This window comes from Salvelinus sp. IW2-2015, linkage group LG20, assembly GCF_002910315.2.
Source record: "Salvelinus sp. IW2-2015 linkage group LG20, ASM291031v2, whole genome shotgun sequence".
NCBI lineage: Eukaryota > Metazoa > Chordata > Actinopteri > Salmoniformes > Salmonidae > Salvelinus > Salvelinus sp. IW2-2015.
The window spans coordinates 20719889-20738924 of NC_036860.1; the positions used below are offsets into that span (position 1 = coordinate 20719889).

Genomic DNA, 19036 nt, shown 5'->3' on the forward strand with positions numbered 1-19036 from the left:
ATGAAATAACACATATGGAATCATGTAGTAACCAAAAAAACAAATCAAAATATAATTTATATCTGAGATTCTTCAAAGTAGCCACCCTTTGCCTTGATGACAGCTTTAACCACTTTTGGCATTCTCTCAACCAGCGTCATGATGTAGTCACCTGGAATGCATTTCAATTAACAGGTGTGCCTTATTAAAAGTACATTTGTGGAATTTCTTTCCTTCTTAATGCGTTTGAGCCAATCAGTTGTGACAAGGTAGGGATGGTATACTGAAGATAACCCTACTTGGTAAAAGACCAAGTCCATATTATGGCAAGAACAGGAAATAAACGACAGTCCATCATTACTTTAAGACATGAAGGTCAGTCAATCCGGAAATCTCAAGAACTTTGAAAATTACTTCAAGTGCAGTCACAAAAACCTTTTAAGCACTATGATGAAACTGGCTCTCATGAGGACCACCACAGGAAAGGAAGACCCAGAGTTACCTCTGCTGCAGAGGACAAGTTCCTTAGAGTTAACTGCATGTCAGATTGCAGACCAAGTAAATGCTCACGGAGGTCAAGTAACAGACACATCTCAACATCAACTGTTCAGAGGAGACTGAGTGAATCAGGCCTTTATGGTCGAATTGCTGCAAAGAAACCATACTAAAGTACACAATAAGAAGAAGAGACTTGCTTGGGCCAAGAAACACGAGCAATGGACATTTAGACCGGTGGAAATCGTCCTTTGGTGTGACGAGTCCAGATTTGGATTTTTGGTTCCAATTGCCGTGTCTTGTGAGACGCAGGGTAGGTGAACGGATTCTCCGCATGTGTGGTTCCCAACATGAAGTATGGAGGAGGAGGTGTGATGGTGCTTTGCTGGTGACACTGTCTGTGATTTATTTAGAATTCAAGGCACACTTAACATGCATTGGCTACCACAGCATTCTGCAGTGATACGCCATTCCATCTGGTTTGCACTTAGTCCCACTATCATTTGTTTTTCAACAGGACAATGACCCAACACACCTCCAGGCTGTGTAAGTACTATGTGACCAAAAAGGAGAGTGATGGAGTGCTGCATCAGATGGCCTGCCCCTCCACAATCACCTGACCTCAACCCAATTGAGATGGTTTGAGATGAGTTGGACGCAGAGTGAAGGAAAAGCAGCCAACAAGAGCTCAGCATATGTGGGAAGTCCTTGAAGGCTGTTGGAAAAGCATTCCAGGTGAAGCAGGTTGAGAGAATGCCAAGGGTGTGCAAAGCTGTCAAGGCAAAGGGTGGCTACTTAGAAGAATCTCAATATAAAATAGATTTTGATTTGTTTCACTTTTTTTTTTGTCCAAACTTTTTACTGGTACTATATATCAATGAATTGGCGAGGGCACTAGAACAGTGTACAGCACCCGGCCTCACCCTACTAGAATCTGAAGTCAAATGTCTACTGTTTGCTGTTGATCTGGTGCTTCTGTCCCCAACTAAGGAGGGCCTACAGCAGCACCTAGATCTTCTGCACAGATTCTGTCAGACCTGGGCCCTGACAGTGAATCTCAGTAAGACAAAAATAATGGTGTTCCAAAAAAGGTCCAGTTGCCAAGACCACAAATACAAATGGCATCTAGACACCATTGCCCCAGAGCACACAAAAAAACTCTACTTATCTCAGCCTTAACATCAGCACCACAGATAACTTACACAGAGCTGTGAATGATCTGAAAGACAAGGCAAGAAGGGCCTTCTACACCATGAAAAGGAACATAACATTTTACTTTCCAAATAGGATCTGGCTAAAAATACTTGAAACAATGATAGTACCCATTGCCCTTTATGGTTGTGAGGTCTGGGTGTCCACTCACCAACCAAGAATTCACAATATGGGACAAACACCAAATTGAGAAACTGCATGCAGAATTCTGCATGCGTAACGTAAAATACCAAATAATGCATGCAGAGCAAAATTAGGACGATATCCGCTATTGAACAAAATTCAGAAAAGAGCCGTTAAATTCTACAACCACCTAAAAGGAAGCGATTCCTAAACCTTCCATAAAAAAGCTATCACCTACAGAGAGATTAACCTAGAGTAGAGTCCTCTCAGCAAGCTGGTTCTGAGGCTCTGTTCACAAACAGAYTGAGTAGTTATTTATGATATAAGGTGATTTGTAGATCAGTTAGTCTTGACTTTAAAGTTGGTTGCAATGTCGACTCCGGTTATCCTATGAAATTAAATTTAGCCTCCGGTAAACAGGCGGGAGGCGGGGAGAAACTGGTAGCTAGCTAGGTATAACACCGTTAGACAGTGAGATTTTCATTGTTTGGGCAAAAGACCGCCCTCTGTCCTTTCTCCTCCGTCCTCCCTCATCTGTGACCCGGAAACCAATAAGTGGCCTAGTGGTTGAGGAATGTGTCAATTCGTTAGTAGGCAAACGGAAGTGTCCTCCCCTCCTCGATCGACCTTTCATCGAGGTTACTCATGTGTATCCCACTGCTGAAGAGTTTTAAATCTACTGTAGGGGGTAGGGTCCCAAAGACCCTCCCCATTATTGATTAAGGGGACCTTAAGATTYATATGCTTGTCGCACTATTGTAMTGTTGCTATGTGTCTGAACTCTGCCACTATACTTAGCTTGTGCAATCTATATTAGTCTTTGCGGTTAAGCCCTAGCTGTTGCAAGTGTGCTTGCAGGCTGGGTGTGAGTGAGACCAAAACTAGATAAAGAGAAGTAACCACTGTCTGGTTTTGACATTTGGATCTTGTGTGACATTGGACAATGCTAATGAACTCAGAGAATCTACTGTACTAGGTTACCTTAAGGTAACCTCAGCTTATTGCTGCACATATACTTCGACGTAGGTGATCACACCACCAGGGAGTGATCACATGTATACAATCAGCTGCGCCCTTTGGTTGGTTGCAGAACTTACTGAGACATACATGCTGTGTTTCCATTGTTAACTTCTGTCTGCAATTGCATTAATAAAGGTTTGATTGATTTACTTAAAGAAGATATTGTCTGACTGCTGATTTCACCAATAAGCCAATGATTGACAAGGGACAAGGAACCTACCCCGACACTACCACACTGTAAACATCATTAGCTTAATGAGCGCGAGTGGAGAACAAACGTCTCTGACCTTTTTCAAAAGGAGGCGAGAGAGGACGGAGGACAGGACGCAGGAGGTGAGCACATCTAATTGATAAAAGTCCATAGTCCTTCGCCCCGCCGGCCGAGCACTGCTTTCCCACAGTTCTGTTAACGTTACGGCGAGGGTGTCTGTTGTATTTATTACTTCACTTCCTCACAGCTTTGATAGAGATGTGTGGGGTGGCTGGTATGTCTGTTACATCTGCTATCCAACACATCAACAGATTACACATACATTWAGGTATAATATTGCACATTAATTATACTACTACAATGATGGCATAGCCTAACGAAAAACTAATACTTTTATTACCCTTTTGACCCACATTTTAATCACATAGACAGTCAGGGGAAATCCAGAATATCAAGTCTCCGTTACACAGCAGGTGGGAGACAGGGCGACACCATGTGCTAGCTAGCTAACTAGCAAGCTTGCTAGTTAGCACACGGTCTCCCCCGCCTGCTGGAGGCGGGGCGACAGGTAGTGTCCTTTGCCACCGCCTGTCGGGCAGTTCTGTTTTCCTGCAGATGGAGGAATGCCCACATGCAGTTAAGCCCCAAATTGCAGGCTGCAATCAATCTATTTGAGCGTGCAAGTTTGGCTTTTTGAAATACGCGGGTACACTGTGCAGGATGGCTCTGCTTGACAGGTTTACTGGAAATTATAAATGTGACAGGAGCTTTTCAAATGCTAAAATGCACACACAACAYTTTTAATTCTTGCATGGGAAGCTTTGACCAATAATCTGAGACCAACAACGAAAATAATACAATCTAACTGACAAAAATGCATTACCATGCCTGAAACATTTCAGAGGAACATTACTTTTTATTAAAATACTTTATTGTAGAAGCTTACATCACAATGATTGTTCCKATTTAAAAAGTTCAGAATAAATCCTAATTACAAATGTATTGGGTTGTTCTCATTTTGCAGTCTGATTGAGAAATCTAAACATGAAATAGAATAGCTTAATGCACATTACATTTCTGTATGTTGTAATGTAAATTATCYAGGCATCAATCACATCAGATTTGTACCACATGGATTCCATTTATAAAGGTTTGATCTCTCTCCCATACATCCCACACCCCCCTCAGCTAATTTCAATTTGCTGTTTTCCAGATAATTAAAATGATCAGTTTACGTAAAACAGGATCACATGCTTGAACGAACCCAGAGAGACACTAACGCTCTAATCATGCTGTTACTAGGGCTGTCAAGATGAAGTCTTCAGAATACAGATCTAAGCTATATTTAACTTAACTAAAAAGGCGCAGAGTGGAGCACCCAGTTAGGGAGGGTGGGAAATAACTTGGGAGGGAAGTTAACGTTAGGTCCAGGATAAGGCATTCATCACAGCTGTGTAGCTCAATGTACTACCTCTGCATATAAATAAAACAAAATGATATGGGTGTCAGCAAGAAGTCCACTTTWGCAACAATGCTTGATTCCCCTTTTCTGTTCATATTCTCTGTTGCAATGTCAATAAAAYAAGTAATCTCAATAATGATAMAACTTGATTGATGAAATAGGCARGGRCRACTATTCATTCTGTTGTCGTTCCATTTAAAGCAAGTAACAATCTCATTTCTTAATTTTGGGGGGATTCTAATTGCTAATTCATTAATACCCATAAAGAGAAACATACAAGACAACTTCAAAACTACAAGCATGGAGGTCAAGACTCATCAGGGAGGATTTATTTTCTTTGAGTTAATCAGAGAAATCTGCTGAAACTGAGTAAATCATGCATCTTACTAACAGATGGGCCAACAGTRATTTCACATATTTAAAATTGGTAATAGATCTCAGCAGTATCTGTTAAGAGGAATAACAGAGAGTAAGCTACATTCAATATCTGTTAATGAGGTATAACAGGCATCTCCCTATACGTGGCCAGTGTGTAATTACGAGTAGGGGTTGAAATGAAATTCTATAGATCRTGATGGCCAAAGATGGCAGAATTCMRTTCCACTGCTTTCCCATTTGCAAATTACCCCTGATTACAAGTAGGCATTATGGGAGGCTGTCCACCTTTGGCTGAAGGTCCCCTTCTCCAGTAACACACTTACGCAACTCTGAAGCTGTGCCAGTGTGATATCATSTATAAACTCCCTTGATTTTCTATGACTAGGCCTGCAGGGGTAGCCTAGGTACCAGTCTGTTTAGCTATCATTTCACTTCGTGACATATGCCAAAGACTATTCGGTTTAGCATAACAAGGAGCCGAAAGATAGCTAAACAGACTGGTACCCAGACTACTTTTTGTGTGTGTGTGTGTAGGGGGGGGGGTGGTATGGCTTTGCCACTAGCATATCGGAATTACTGACCTTATACACTAAGGGACTTCATTACCCACATCGGACTGCAATGCTAAGTACACACCCAAAATTATACCCCCGATTTTCCACTTCATCTGTTCTTATACCTGCCTTGATAGTCAGTAAACAGATTGGACATCCCTGCCACGGATTCCTCGGTCTATGTCCACAGGTACACTGCTTCTTGACACAATGCCCGCTTAACCCGGAAGCCAGCYAAAGTACCAAGCATTAATTCAGATTAAGACGATTACGAAATTAAGCCATCTAATCACTTCTCGAATTCATTTAGTAGTAATGAACCGCTGTCCTCCGGTCGTCAAATGTTCTGAATATGGTTGTGTACAACCCTGCGACCAAGCCACAGATGCGTGCCTGGCGCACACACAAACACAGCAGTGAGCCCTAGGTTCACCCAGAGCAGAAAACAAACAGAAGTGGTCCTGATGTGGTCAGGACATTGAACTAAACCAACATCAACTGGGCTCCTGCCYCCTTACAAATATTACTATGGGTGTGGACACATTTTACTAGGATGCCATCATCCKTGCAAATGTGACAGACTAATGTCTTGAAGCCTCATTACTCCATTCCATTTGACATTGACAGCCACTATGGAATCCATCCATACAGTTAAAATAAGTTTCAATGCCTGCAGCACACAAGATGAACACCCAAAATTATAGCATCAATGACAGCAGACACTGAGGGGCAATGTTGATACTGGAGTGCTGTGAAGGARGATAGATCATTTGAGTACTTGGCAAAGATATAGTTTTCATGTTGTATTCATATCCAAAAGGTAACATATAAAGGAAATAGAAAGGGAAGAAGACCGCCGTCCCTCTAGTCTTGGCAACCACAAGGATGTGCAGAAGATCTATACATTTAATCAYGACAATATTCCAAGACCAACAGAGAAAATAAGTGTAGGTGGTGGTCTTGACAAACATTGTATACTGTATGTATTTTCCTTATCCGCAGAGGCATATCTTGCGATATTATTAAATTCACATCAAAAAGCTCATAAAAAGTCAGAGCCACACGTTTATTGTGATAACTAGAAATGTATTGAGCCCAATAATATAAAATCCTTTGTAAGGTTTGTGAACAAATAGYAGTGGAAAAAATGTTATTCATCTTCTATACCATTCCAGACTCATGCTTCACTTTATAGCATGTCAAACAGCAATTGATATAAAAAAAACAAAAAAATACAGGAAAAACATTAACAGGTTTCTCTCCGTAAAGGAGTAATTTACAAAAACACTGAGCCACAGGAAAGTCAGACACAGAGGGGTTTAAAAGCAAACTGGAAAAAATCCTTGAGTAATCCACTTATTGCTTTCTGGATGAGAGAAAAGAGGACGAGTGTAGGGAGTCTATGCAGACTGGTCTCTCGTGAAGGATTCTGTTCTGTTGGATGGGACCAAAGCTGGGTCAGAATGGACCTCAATACTAGTGTATCTGCTTGCATGAACATGAAGAGTGATGACGGAATGTTRTGGACCAGAGGGGAAATTGTGACAGCTGGCTACTGGTCCGTTGGCATGTCTCTGTCTGTTTCTGCTTTAGAGGGTTGCCCCGGCGACGGTGTGTGGGGAGGTCGGGACACGGGGGCAATCCCATGTGCCATAGCCAGGTTCCCTGCAACAATTCCCTCCACTGCAGCGCCTGCCCCCGTCAGGCCTCCTGCTGCCACTCCCACTAGACCAGTAGAGAACCTGTTGACAAATGAAGAGTTGAGACAGAAGAATTACAATAGCATTATACGGAATTATCTTTCTAGGGTCATATAACACAAGCCAGATGTCATCAATACCTGGAGCTGTCTTTACTGTCACTCATGTATTACCTACAGGTGCTTACTGTCCCTCTTAACAGTCTCCACAAAGCATGGTTGTACCTGTAATCAGTAACTCCGTTGTGTTCCGAGTGCATAGCCCCAGGGTCCATGCCAGGCCACTGGGGCATTGCCATCAGATACTCCTTGTTCACACAGTTCTTCAGACTGTCAGGGATGCGGCCTGTTTGGGAAAAAAACACCACAACAGTCAAACTGATCAAAGTCTACTTAATGACAACTCTTGATAAGGTTTTTTGGGATGGACTACAAAACAACTTGTGTGCTGTGATAGATAAACTATATCACTTAGTGGTTAGGGCTACTGTGCCAAGTCTCACGTGGACCGACTGTTGTTCACTCTGCACAGAAATGTAKCATTGGATCCTAGTGTATGTGCCTAACGCCTATAAATATGCCGATATACACCGAGGCTTGCATAACTGAATACCTGTGATGGCCCGGCGCACTTCCCTAGCTGCCTCCTCCCGCGCCTCGAGTGACGCCTGCTCACTGTACCAGGATGCGTGGGGAGTGCAAACCAGATTGGGGGCATCCTTCAATGGGCCCTGAGAGAAGCTGGAGAAGTACAGATAAACAGACCGGTGAGACAGATTAAAGAGTGTGTGCAAGGGGGTGTTCATAAAAATAAAATGGTGAATCACAACCGTCAAACCAGTTATTGTTTGCACGTTTAAAATGACTGGGCAATAAGCAGGATGAAGAGGCTATAAGTGCCTGTGGGCTGGGAGGAAGCTGACCTGAAGGGCTCTGTCTCGTGTACGTCCAAGGCAGCACCCCGTATCCTGCCCTCTTTCAGTGCCTGGGCCAGGGCCCTCTCATCCACCAGGCCCCCGCGAGCCGTGTTAACCAAAAATGCTCCCTGACGCATCTGCACATACGACAGATCAGTCAGCAAGCCATGCAGACAAAAATAACACATTGGTAATGAGGGTGTTGTGGGTGGCAGAAATGGTGTACACGTGTGTGTTGGGGTTGTCACAATACCAGAATTTCTACTTTGATTTCAATACCAGGTTTAGTATCACAATACTTGATACCCCGGTAGAGACAGCCAAGTATGCATAAATCAATTAGACTTTGTTTCTACTAATACAAATACATAATGGTAATCATTTATTTGAATGGTACATCTCTATTGCTAAACTGGGTAAATCAAGATGTAGCCTAGGCCTAGCCACAATACAGGTAAATGCATTCTCAATAGGTGTGCATGCATTGAGTGGAGTTTGTTTTGCCTGATTTCATGGGGCTACAGATGACAATCTGTTTCCCTTCCATTTGGGACTTATTTGATTGTACTGATCAACATTTGCATAGAAGTAGATTATTTCCAAAAAATGTGCGCCGTCTCTTTAACCAGTTCTGACGTCATTCACGAGGCAGTCTGTTCGCTGATCATCTTTGGCAGAAACGAGGAGACCGCATGAGGGGGAGCTAACATGATGCAGCCCAGACTCCCAGTGCAGGCTAGCAATGACTAACGCCTCAATCACACCGACAGCRTCATTGCATTTCGGTACACCAGAAGTACATTCATTTCCAATGGAAATCTGCGTTTGCTTTGCAGCATTGCGTTGCAGAGGCAGTTACAGTGCGTTCTGTGTGGTGCATATGTTGGATTTATCGAACGTATGCGTGAAACTGTACGCGTAGGCGGCTTGACAGAAATGGTACCAGAAGGTGAATGTTGAACTTTTTGTTGCACACATATCCAGATGTGACAACGACGCTATCGGTGTGATCAAGGCGGAAGTGGAGCAGGCACGGTGCACGCTATAATAAGGGGTCGACTGGACTGATAGATCCGCAATTGAGAGAACTACCCGAAAGTAACAAATTCTAGTACCGAACCGTTTTTCCATGTTAAGAGTATCGAAAAAGTACAGAAGCGTCGGTATACCTTGCAACAGTAGTGGGCGTGTGTCTTATACCTGTTTAATGGTGAAGTCGTTGATGAGGTGATGGTTGTGCTCGTTGAGGCTGCAGTGCAGTGACACACAGTCAGAGTGGATGAGCAGGTCCTGCAGGGTGGCCATTCTCTGCAGGCCCAGAGAGCGCTCCACTCCGTCTGGCAGGTAGGGGTCGTAGAACATCACACTGAAGCCAAAAGCCTTGGCCCGCAGCGCTACAGCTTGGCCCACTCGCCCTGCGCCACAAGATACACTCAGACTGGAGGATGGCGTAGCGGTCAGAGGAACCTCTCACTACTTCTCAGAAAACTAAAAATGATTTACTTTAAATATACATTAAAATGGTCTGAGAGGACACCAATAATAATAATAATTATTATAATTATTTTTTTTAAATACACTGCAACTTCGAAACAGATCACATCAGAAAACTTGAATCAACRTATGTGTCCTATGATGACTGCACTTGCAGAGAGCCCTCGCTAAGACAAGATCAATTTCCCTCCTCACCCAGGCCGATGATGCCCAGCGTCTCTCCCCGGATGCGGGCAGCTCCGCTGGCCACTTCCCTGATCTGCTCCACGCTGGAAGCCCTGGTGCCCTCTCTCATAGCCTGGTGCATCCAGGTGACGCGGCGGTACAGGTTCAGGATCAGACAGATGGACGTGTCCGCCGTCTCTTCCACTGATGTCGCAGGCACATTACACACAGCTATACCTGAGGGGGACAGAGCACAAAGGAGACAGCGATTAGTTACGATACATATTGAGGTGAATGGATGGATGGGTGTAGTAGGTAGGAGAAAAAGAGATGGGAGGTGAAGCAAAGTATTGATCCAGTAGCCAACCTAGTTCAGCCGCAGCCTTGATGTCCACGTTGTCAAAGCCACTGCCAATTCGCACAATGATCCGCAGGCCCTTGAACTTGTCCAGGTCTTCCCGCGAAAGGCTGATGGTGTGGTACATCAGGGCGCCCACTGCCTCATTCAGTACCTGAAGCACCAGGGAGAGAATGTACGAGTTCAAACATATTCTTATTCTACCATCGCATTAAAAGAGCAAATACATTCCCTAACTCCATTGAGTTGGAAATAGCCCCCCACCACAAAAACAACAGACAGGTTCATGAAGCATCCATTTCCCAACTTTAAAAAAAGTGCTGATAGATACTTAGAGGTGTATAGGAGAGTAGTGGTGCTGGGAGAGATCGTTGGTTACCTTCTCGTGGATCTCCTGGGTGGACTGGGCATCACAGAAGGCCACTGTGGCCACGTCCTTCAGGACAGGCATCTCCACGGTGCAGTCACGCCCATCCAACAGAGCCACCAGGGGCCGCGGGTGCATYGGCCCATTCAGAATCGGGGGGCGAATGCCTAGATAAATACAACAAATCAATTTCAGCAATGTCAAATGGGATCCCCCCCATGTCTCCTTTCTATAGCGTCAATCAGATAGACCATCTACATGATCACATAGGCCAAACTGTCAATTTCCACAGTTTCCTCAACATCTGCATGTTTAAGATTGATTGGGGAACACAATCAATAAAACCAACAAAAACATACGTCATTTGTTTTGTTCTTTATGATCGTAACAATGAAAACCCATCAGAGATTGCTGTAAAATAATTATATTTTCACTTTCAAAGTGATGTATTAAATACAAAGTTACATTTTACACTCTAAAAACATGATTTAAGTGTTCACTGAAGTCTAGGGATTACAATTATATACAATATGATGATATACTGTGTCACTTAAGAAACGCGACAGGAAACCTGCCCTRTACACGTCACTAAGTAAAATCCCATATGAATGCATTATGTCCAGCATGGACAGAGGTAACCCATTTTTGCAAAATCCCTTTATGATGACCACAACACATCTACAAAAAGCCAGGATGTGTCTCAAAGTTATAGTGTCATTGCAAATTTAACCTATTACACTCTAAGGCAGCAGTATTCCAAAATTCCCACAAACTTAGATCCATGGTGCCAAAAAGGACAGGTTTCAAAATGTCAGTATTTCAATAAATAACTGCTACATAATGCCCAATGATGGCTTAACATTTTKGGGTTTATTGAGAACACAATAAAATGGCCCAAACATACCATACAGTGCCTTCAGAAAATATTCACACCCGTAAACTTTKGCCTACACACACACTACCCCATAATGTCAAAGTGGAATTATGTTTCTCAACATTTTTATAAATTAAAACAAAATAAAAAGCCAAAATGTCTTGAGTTAAAAGGTATTTGTTATGGCAAGCCTAATTAAGTTCAGGAGCAAAACGTTGCTTAACACATAAGTTGCATGGAATCACTGTGTGGAATAATAGTGTTTAACATTATTTTTGAATGACTACCTAAATCTCTGTACCCCACACATACAGATAAACGTAAGGTCCCTCAGTCAAGCAGTGAATTTCAACCACAATGACCAGGGACGTTTTCCAATGCCTCGCAAACAATGGCAGCTATTGGTAGATGGGTAATAATACAAAAAAAACAGATATTGAGTATTCCTTTGAGCATGGTGAAGTTAACAATTACACTTTGTGGTGCACCCAGTCACTACAAAGACACAGGTGTCCTTGCTAACTCAGTTGCCGGAGAGGAATGAAACCGCTCAGTGATTTCACGAGGCCATGGTGAATTTAAAACAGTTAGAGTTTAATGGCTGTGATAGGAGAAAACTGAGGATGGATCAACAACATTGTTGTTACTCCACAATACTAACCTAATTGACAGAGTAAAAAAATAAAAGCCTGTACAGAATAAAAATATTCCTTAACATGCATCCTGTTTCCAACAATGCAATAAAGTAATAACGAAAAATAAAAAAAAAAGTGGCAAAGCTATTAACTTTTGGACCTGAATACAAAGTGTTATGTTTGGGGCAAATCCAATTTAAAAAACATTACTGAGTACCACTGTACATATTTTCAAGCATAGTGGTGGCTGAATCATGTTATGGCTATGCTTGTAATTGTTAAGGACGGGAGTTTTTCAGGATAAAAAAAAAAAACTGAATGGAGCTAAGCACAGGCAAAAACCTGGAGGAAAACCTGTTTCGGTCTGCTTTCCAACAGACATTGGGAGAGGAATTCACCTTTTAGCAGGACAATAACCTAAAACACAAGGTCAAATCTACACTGGAGTTGCTTGCCAAGAAGACATTGACTGTTCCTGAGTGGCCTAGATGGTTATTACTACCCGAACTCTACCCAGGTTACCATTGTTTTTAAATGTTTCAAATTGCTTTACATTTAAAATCACTTAGTGTTAAGGGGAAAGTCGCTGCTCAGCTATTTTCAGGTTTCACTGACAGAGTACCAGAGTTCCTCCATGGAGATGGGAGAACCTTCCAGAAAGACAACCATCTCTGCAGCACTCCACCAATCAGGCCTTTAAGGTAGAGTGGCCAGACGGAAGCCACTCCTCAGTAAAAAGGCACATGACAGCCCGCTTGGAGTTTGCCAAAAGTCACCTAAAGGACTGTCAGACCATGAGAAACAAGATTCTCTGGTCTGATGAAACCAAGATTGAACTCTTTGGCCTGAATGCCAGCGTCACGTCTGGAGGAAACCTGGCACCATCTCTACGGTGAAGCACGGTGGTGGCAGCACCATGCTGTGGGGATGTTTTTCAGCGGCAGGSACTKKGAGACTAGTCAGGGTCGAGGGAAAGATTAAGAGAGYAAAGTACAGAGAGATCCTTGATGAAAACCTGCTCCAGAGTGCTCAGCACCTCAGACTGGGGCGTTGGTTCACCTTCCAACTGGACAACGACCCTAAGCACACAGCCAAGACAACGCAGGAGTGGCTTCGGGACAAGTTTCTGAATGTCCTGGAGCRGCCCAGCCAGAGCCCGGATTTGAACCCGATCTAACATATCTTGAGACCTGAAAATAGCTGTGCAGCGACGCTCCCCATCCAACCTGACAGAGCTTGAGGGGATCTGTAGAGAAGAATGGGAGAAACTCCCCAAATACAGATGTGCCAAGCTTGTAGCATCATACCCAAGAAGACTCGAGTCTGTAATCGCAGACAAAGGTGCTTCAACAAAGTACTGAGTAAAGGATCTGAATACTTATGTAAATGTGATATTCCAGTTTATTTTATTTCTAAAAAACAGCTTTTGCTTTTTTCATTATGGGGTATTTGTGTGTGTGTGTGTGTGGGGGGGGGGGGGGGGGGGCCAAAATGTAATCCATTTTAGAATAAGGCTGCAACTTAAAATGTGGATAAAGTCAAGGGGTCTGAATTCTTTCCGAATGCACTATATATAAAAATTGCCATTTCAGAGTACACAATACACAAAGCTGTCTGCTCCATTCTCAAATACAGACAAGGCAGTCCTCCAACCCCCACCAGACCACTCCTCATCAGGGGAGACTCCTCCAGCAGATTAGCAGAAGGGTGCGGTTGGGGACACAGGCTTGTTGAGCTATCATGACCTAAATGTCTATGTCTGGAGGCAGAAACCCCTSCCCTTCTGCAACAATACACAGCCTGCCTGCCAGCCCTATCGCCACAAACATCTCATAAATAAACGTACATACGACGTACACCTAAATTAGCAAAGATAGATAATAGGGATGGGCATTTGAAATTATTTCACTATTCGAATAATAATCACATTTATTAAAACCCTTTTTACATTCGCAGATGTCATGATATTTAAGATACCTGGATAGTCGAAACACATGTAATAAAGCATGTCTTTTTTTTGGTACTTCAATTGAGACTTGCTAGCACGACTGGAGTGGCAGGGGCCGGTGAGGGTGTATGGCAGAGCAAGCGAGTAGCCAAACCGACTTGCGCTAGTCAAACGTGTTGTTGCCATAGATTATGTATACCATCTGGTAGTGCCCGTCTTAACTTCATCAGATATTTGTAAAGAAGCTAGCTAGCTACAGTAGAGGCTATGTTGCTGTGCTGCCTGTACTTGACTCCYAACAACTCCATTCATATGAAACAACAGGCTGTTTGTTAATCAATCATTGTAGCTACTCCTAATTTAGCCMAAAATAATTATGTCATTGTATTTCCATTTAGAAATACCCAATTTCACTTGCTCATATGGCGCCTTTCACTGCAGCGCTGCTTCGATTGAACGACAATAACAACAAGCGACACGTGTGAAATGTGTGTAGGCTACCTGTGCGTCTTTTTTATGGGGCRCACTCAAACTGTTGTACATTTTTTATGTCATGGTCTATCCTTGTAGGCTATATAGCAACATCACAGATAATTGTATTTCATTTTAAACTAAGCCTTTTCATTGTTAAAAATAGGCCTTATTTTTTATTGTCTTCAAAAATGACTAGTCTCCGAGTAATCAAATACTAATTTCAGTTTGGATATTCGAATAACMATGCCCATCCCTAAGAGATAGCTGGAAGATAATTCATTAACAGTTGAGAAATCCCCTAAAGTAATGCAGCAATTTAACTCTGCTAATCCTTAAAGGGCAGTAGAATGCCAACCCACTCCAATAGCGCAATTCTAAAACGTTAAGGCCAGAGTGCCAAGTAGAGACAGCAGAAAACTCTGAATGACAAGCAAAAAAAATAGCAATTACCAGTGTCTTTCKAAATCATGACACTAAACACAAGTGAAAATGGAATTAACAGGCACACAAGGGGCCTTTCGTGAAGCTACAATTTTATTTTTCTCAAAGAGAAGCCTAGACATTATTGATTCTTTAAAGAGACGAGAATGCAGTACTCAAAGCAACAGCACTGCGTGCACACAGACCACGACACTTGTGACTGTCAATTCCTTCCTTTGCTTAATATGAAGGCTCCAAGTACAGATTACTGTTCTGTTTGCCAACAAATTCCATCATTCCTCCTCAAGGACAAGTCATGGAAAAATAAATTGCTTTTTTGGCTCATTCTAATCTGATCCAGAAAATGAAACATAGCAGTAATAAGGCGCTAGTCTGACAAATCTTCACAGGCGATTGGAGCAGAATATAAACACACAACAAAAGCAGAGCGCTCACCAAACCTACAAAAATAACCCATTTCTATCTATACAAAACAAAGTCATGATTACAAATGAACCTAAAGACAACAACAACAAAAAGGTGCACGACAGAAAGATAGCAGAGCTGGCAACACACATGCACCATATGGTCTTGGAGACAGACGCCWGGCAGTGTGTGTGCATGACCATGTGTGCGTGTGTGTGGAAAGCCTGGTCTGACCGGCAGCARGGCCATGCACACAATGCAATTMATTCAGCGTTCATTCATTCTCCCCCTCCGYCTGCCACTGTGGGTGTAAGTGAGCTCGCAGGGAGGGGTGGCTGATAATGCTGCAGGACCCCACCCAGCCCCCTGCCACACAAGCTCCAGAGCACTCTCTCTCTCTCACACACAATACCAGAAGAGACCCCAAGGACAAAAATGCTAAACCAAATAGCAGATTTGTACTCTGTCCTATCCATCTACCCCTGCTTCCCCTCTCTCGTCCCAGAAAAACAAGACATTCATCCTCCTAACCTTGCATGCTGCAGTTGACCAGCCTTTCTTCCTCTCCTTCTCCACTTACAGCTACTGTCAGAATGCTTTCGCTTGGCACAATCCCAGGCAAACACCCTCCTCCTTCTGCCTGCCCCCTGCTCCAATCAGAGGGAGGAACAATTCAGCCTTAACCAACCAAAACAAAGCTTATTAGCATTGAGACGCTAGGTTAGGTAGTCCTGCATGTGCGCCATTTGTGGACAAAAAAGGAATAACTTTTGGGGGACTTATTTTGACACCKAGGTAAGCAGAGAGGTGGGTCTACAACAGATCCACGTTTGGAAAGTCTGTTTAATAATACGATCCTTTAGATATTTTGTCTCAAATTCCCATAATGACCAACCCTCYTGCCCACTGGCACAGTAAGTTGAAATGGAATTGGCTTCCCGCAGACTGTTTTTGTGCAACCCAATACAATAGAAAGCAACGCTAGTGTATGTAAATATACCCACGTTGCTAAGAGCAGCTAGGCTGCTACTTGATATGCAGTAAACTAGATTAATAATAAAGTGCATAATATGCCAAAAGCTATTGAAGAAAAAATTACAATAAAACATAGCATAACCACATGTAAACCCTTGAAAAGGCACAGTGCTTTCAAAACTGAATTTTCTGTAGTAGATAGTGTGGATATATKTAAATAGATCTATGAGGTTGGAATAATACTGTTGAATTGTGAAAATTATGATAATGCCCTTTAAGTGTAAGAGCAGTTTGAAAAGACCCCCTGAAATTTCAGCCTGGGGATGGAGTTTTAGTTAATAGACCAATAAGAAAGAGTTCCAAACCTCTGTAAATAACAGCAAACCCAGCAGCTGATTGATGGAGCCCACTGTGCACTTGGGGACCTTCAATGCTGCAGAAATGTTTTGGTACTCTTTCCCAAATCTGTCTCGGAGCTCTATGGACAATTACTTCAACCTCATGGCTTGTTTTTTTTTGCTGTGACATGCATCGTCAACTGTGGGACCATATAAAAGACASGTGTGCTTTTCCAAATCATGTSAATTGAATTTACCACAGGTGGACTTCAATCAAGTTGTAGAAACATCTCAAGGATGATCAATGGAAACAGGACAGTCCTGAGCTCAATTTCAAGTCTCATAGCAAAGGATCTGAATAATTATGTAAGTAAGGTATGTTTTTTTTATTTTTATAAATTTGCTAAAATTTCAAACAAAATGTTTTTGTTTTGTCATTATGGGGTATTGTGTGTGTAGATAGTTTTCTCAAACTATTTATTTAAAACATTTTAGAAAAAGGCTGTAATGTAACAAAATRYGGAAGAAGAGAAGGGGTCTGAATACTTTCCAAATGCACTCCTGTTTTTATCAATGTATGTAACCTAAACAGCCAGTGATGACTTGACAAACGCAACATGAAGGACCACAGGCAGGCACCCTCGCTCTTTTGTCGATTATGGAATTAGAGCTGTTATTCAATCAATCATTGGAAAACCCTTCCCTTCACACATTGGACAGAGTATAACACTGGTCGCATTCCCCTGCTCAGATGCTGCATGCATTAACCAATGGTTGCGTGCCACTTCATCAACTGTTTYATCAACTGACAGATTGCTATAACATATGTGGTTTGCTGATACGTAAAATAACTATCCAGGCGTTGTAAGATCTGGCATGTCAGTAACGCMTGGGCAGAGGAACGCTCCCATTGTCTGCCATAATGAAGTCAAGCACAACTTCATGCTGTCCATCACCTATTTATGTCTATGGTCCATCATCCGGGCATTCTACATTGGATAAAAAAATACAAAATTTTCAAGAATCCTTAGCTATGTTAGTTAGCTACAGAAGCTTGTACACGTGGATTGTCAGYCCCTAACGTGATATGGTAAAAAGTATGTACTGACCTTCACAAATGCGGTCCAGCCTCTGGCGCTTGACTTTGTGCTTATCCATGAGAGCCATCAGCGTTTTTCACCCCAGCCAAAGCACAAACAGACCAAAGGCTTAGCTGTGAGGTACACAAGACAAATAGTCAAAACACTTCCTGGGGAACAATGTGTACCGATGTAAGCCTAATAAAATTAACAGCGTTTCAATATTTAGATAAATTAGTTACGTGACAGGCTTAGCTACTAATTCATAAAGTTGCTAGCCACGCGACTAGTCGTAGCTATGGCTAATAAAGTTGTTTACTTAACTCTGCTTAGATTTTTTTTTGCTAACTAACTATTTTAGTTAACCCCCCTAGCTAGCATGACTGCTGGCAAGAGCCAACACAGACAATTAGGGGCTAACTACCCAACTCATTTCCATATTAACTTTCACACTATTCTGGCTTCTTAGCTAACGTTAGCTAGCTAGCTAATACGTAAAACACTTTGAAGCTTCAGTTTATAAGTAGCTAACGTTAGCTAAATAGCTAAGCAGTAAGCAATATACAAACTTTAACGTTAACTATGTACTGTAGCTGGCTAAATGTTGTTAGATAACTGTTAGCAGCCTAACTAGCCATCGTCAGCAAACTAAAAAGTAGTTAGCTAGCCTAACAATTCAAAGTCAGTAGCCAAGAAAGTCGTGTGGCTAACATGGCTAGTTAGCGTACCGAACACCAGGCAAACGTGAGTGTTCGCGAAAACAGGCCTGTTTTACAAAGCTATCAGCTAGCTAGTAAGCTAATAATAACTAGCTAGCGCTGATAAATTACAAGCATACATCAACACACAAGTTCAAGCGGCGAAAAACAATGTTTTGTTTCAATAGAATAATACGACTAACGTTTCGGAGCAGTAACATTGTAGCTGTTGGATCAGATCAGACCACTAATTGGTAGCTAGCTAAGGTTCATTCATTACCAAATAGTGCAGGTTCTATTCTTAGTGCTGTGGGGTCAAAATTAGTTGTCTTCCCACTGATCCGCTCGTCATGAATCCAAACAGTTTGTTTAGAGGAGTCAGGTGACAGACGAGTCACAGAATGAAGAAAATCCTATATAAAGCACTGTTAGTTGAGTGTGGCGCCTTCACGTAACACAGGAAGTATTGCATCTGGCAAGCCGCACACTCACCATCCGCCCGATTGCTCAGGGACCACATTTGAGGTCGATTCATTTTTTTCAAGATGGCAAAGATCATAATGTATTCTCAACCACAGGCAGGTTGCTACTTCCCTTTTCCATGTATTGCCCAATTTAATCGCTACAGTTCCAGTGAATCTAGTGGAGGGCAGTCACAGACAGGACAAGAGTGGACTCTTACTGTGCTACTTGAGGATATCTTGATGTCATGGCATGATGGGCCATCACTCACCG

At 42.5% G+C, this 19036-nt stretch overlaps 1 protein-coding gene across 4 annotated transcripts; it reads right to left on the reverse strand.

Annotated features, from left to right (window-relative positions):
* Window positions 1-4803: 4803 nt before the first annotated feature.
* LOC111980606 (C-terminal-binding protein 1) lies at window positions 4804-18764 on the reverse strand. Of its 4 annotated transcripts, none has more exons than XM_024011426.2 (10): window positions 18582-18764; window positions 17634-17737; window positions 10447-10601; window positions 10077-10221; window positions 9740-9946; window positions 9251-9465; window positions 8057-8187; window positions 7747-7874; window positions 7359-7479; window positions 4804-7176 (listed from the first exon to the last, which is right to left on the reverse strand). In XM_024011426.2, exons 2-10 carry the CDS (start codon window positions 17689-17691, stop codon window positions 6987-6989), a joined length of 1350 nt encoding a protein of 449 aa, XP_023867194.1. In that variant the 5' UTR covers window positions 17692-17737; window positions 18582-18764; the 3' UTR covers window positions 4804-6986. The 4 variants fall into 4 exon arrangements, with proteins under 4 accessions (XP_023867194.1, XP_023867195.1, XP_023867196.1 ...); XM_024011427.2 differs by having other exon boundaries at window positions 18505-18595; XM_024011428.2 differs by lacking the exon at window positions 18582-18764 and adding an exon at window positions 15743-15858 and having other exon boundaries at window positions 17634-17732.
* Between the last annotated feature and the right edge of the window lie 272 nt (window positions 18765-19036).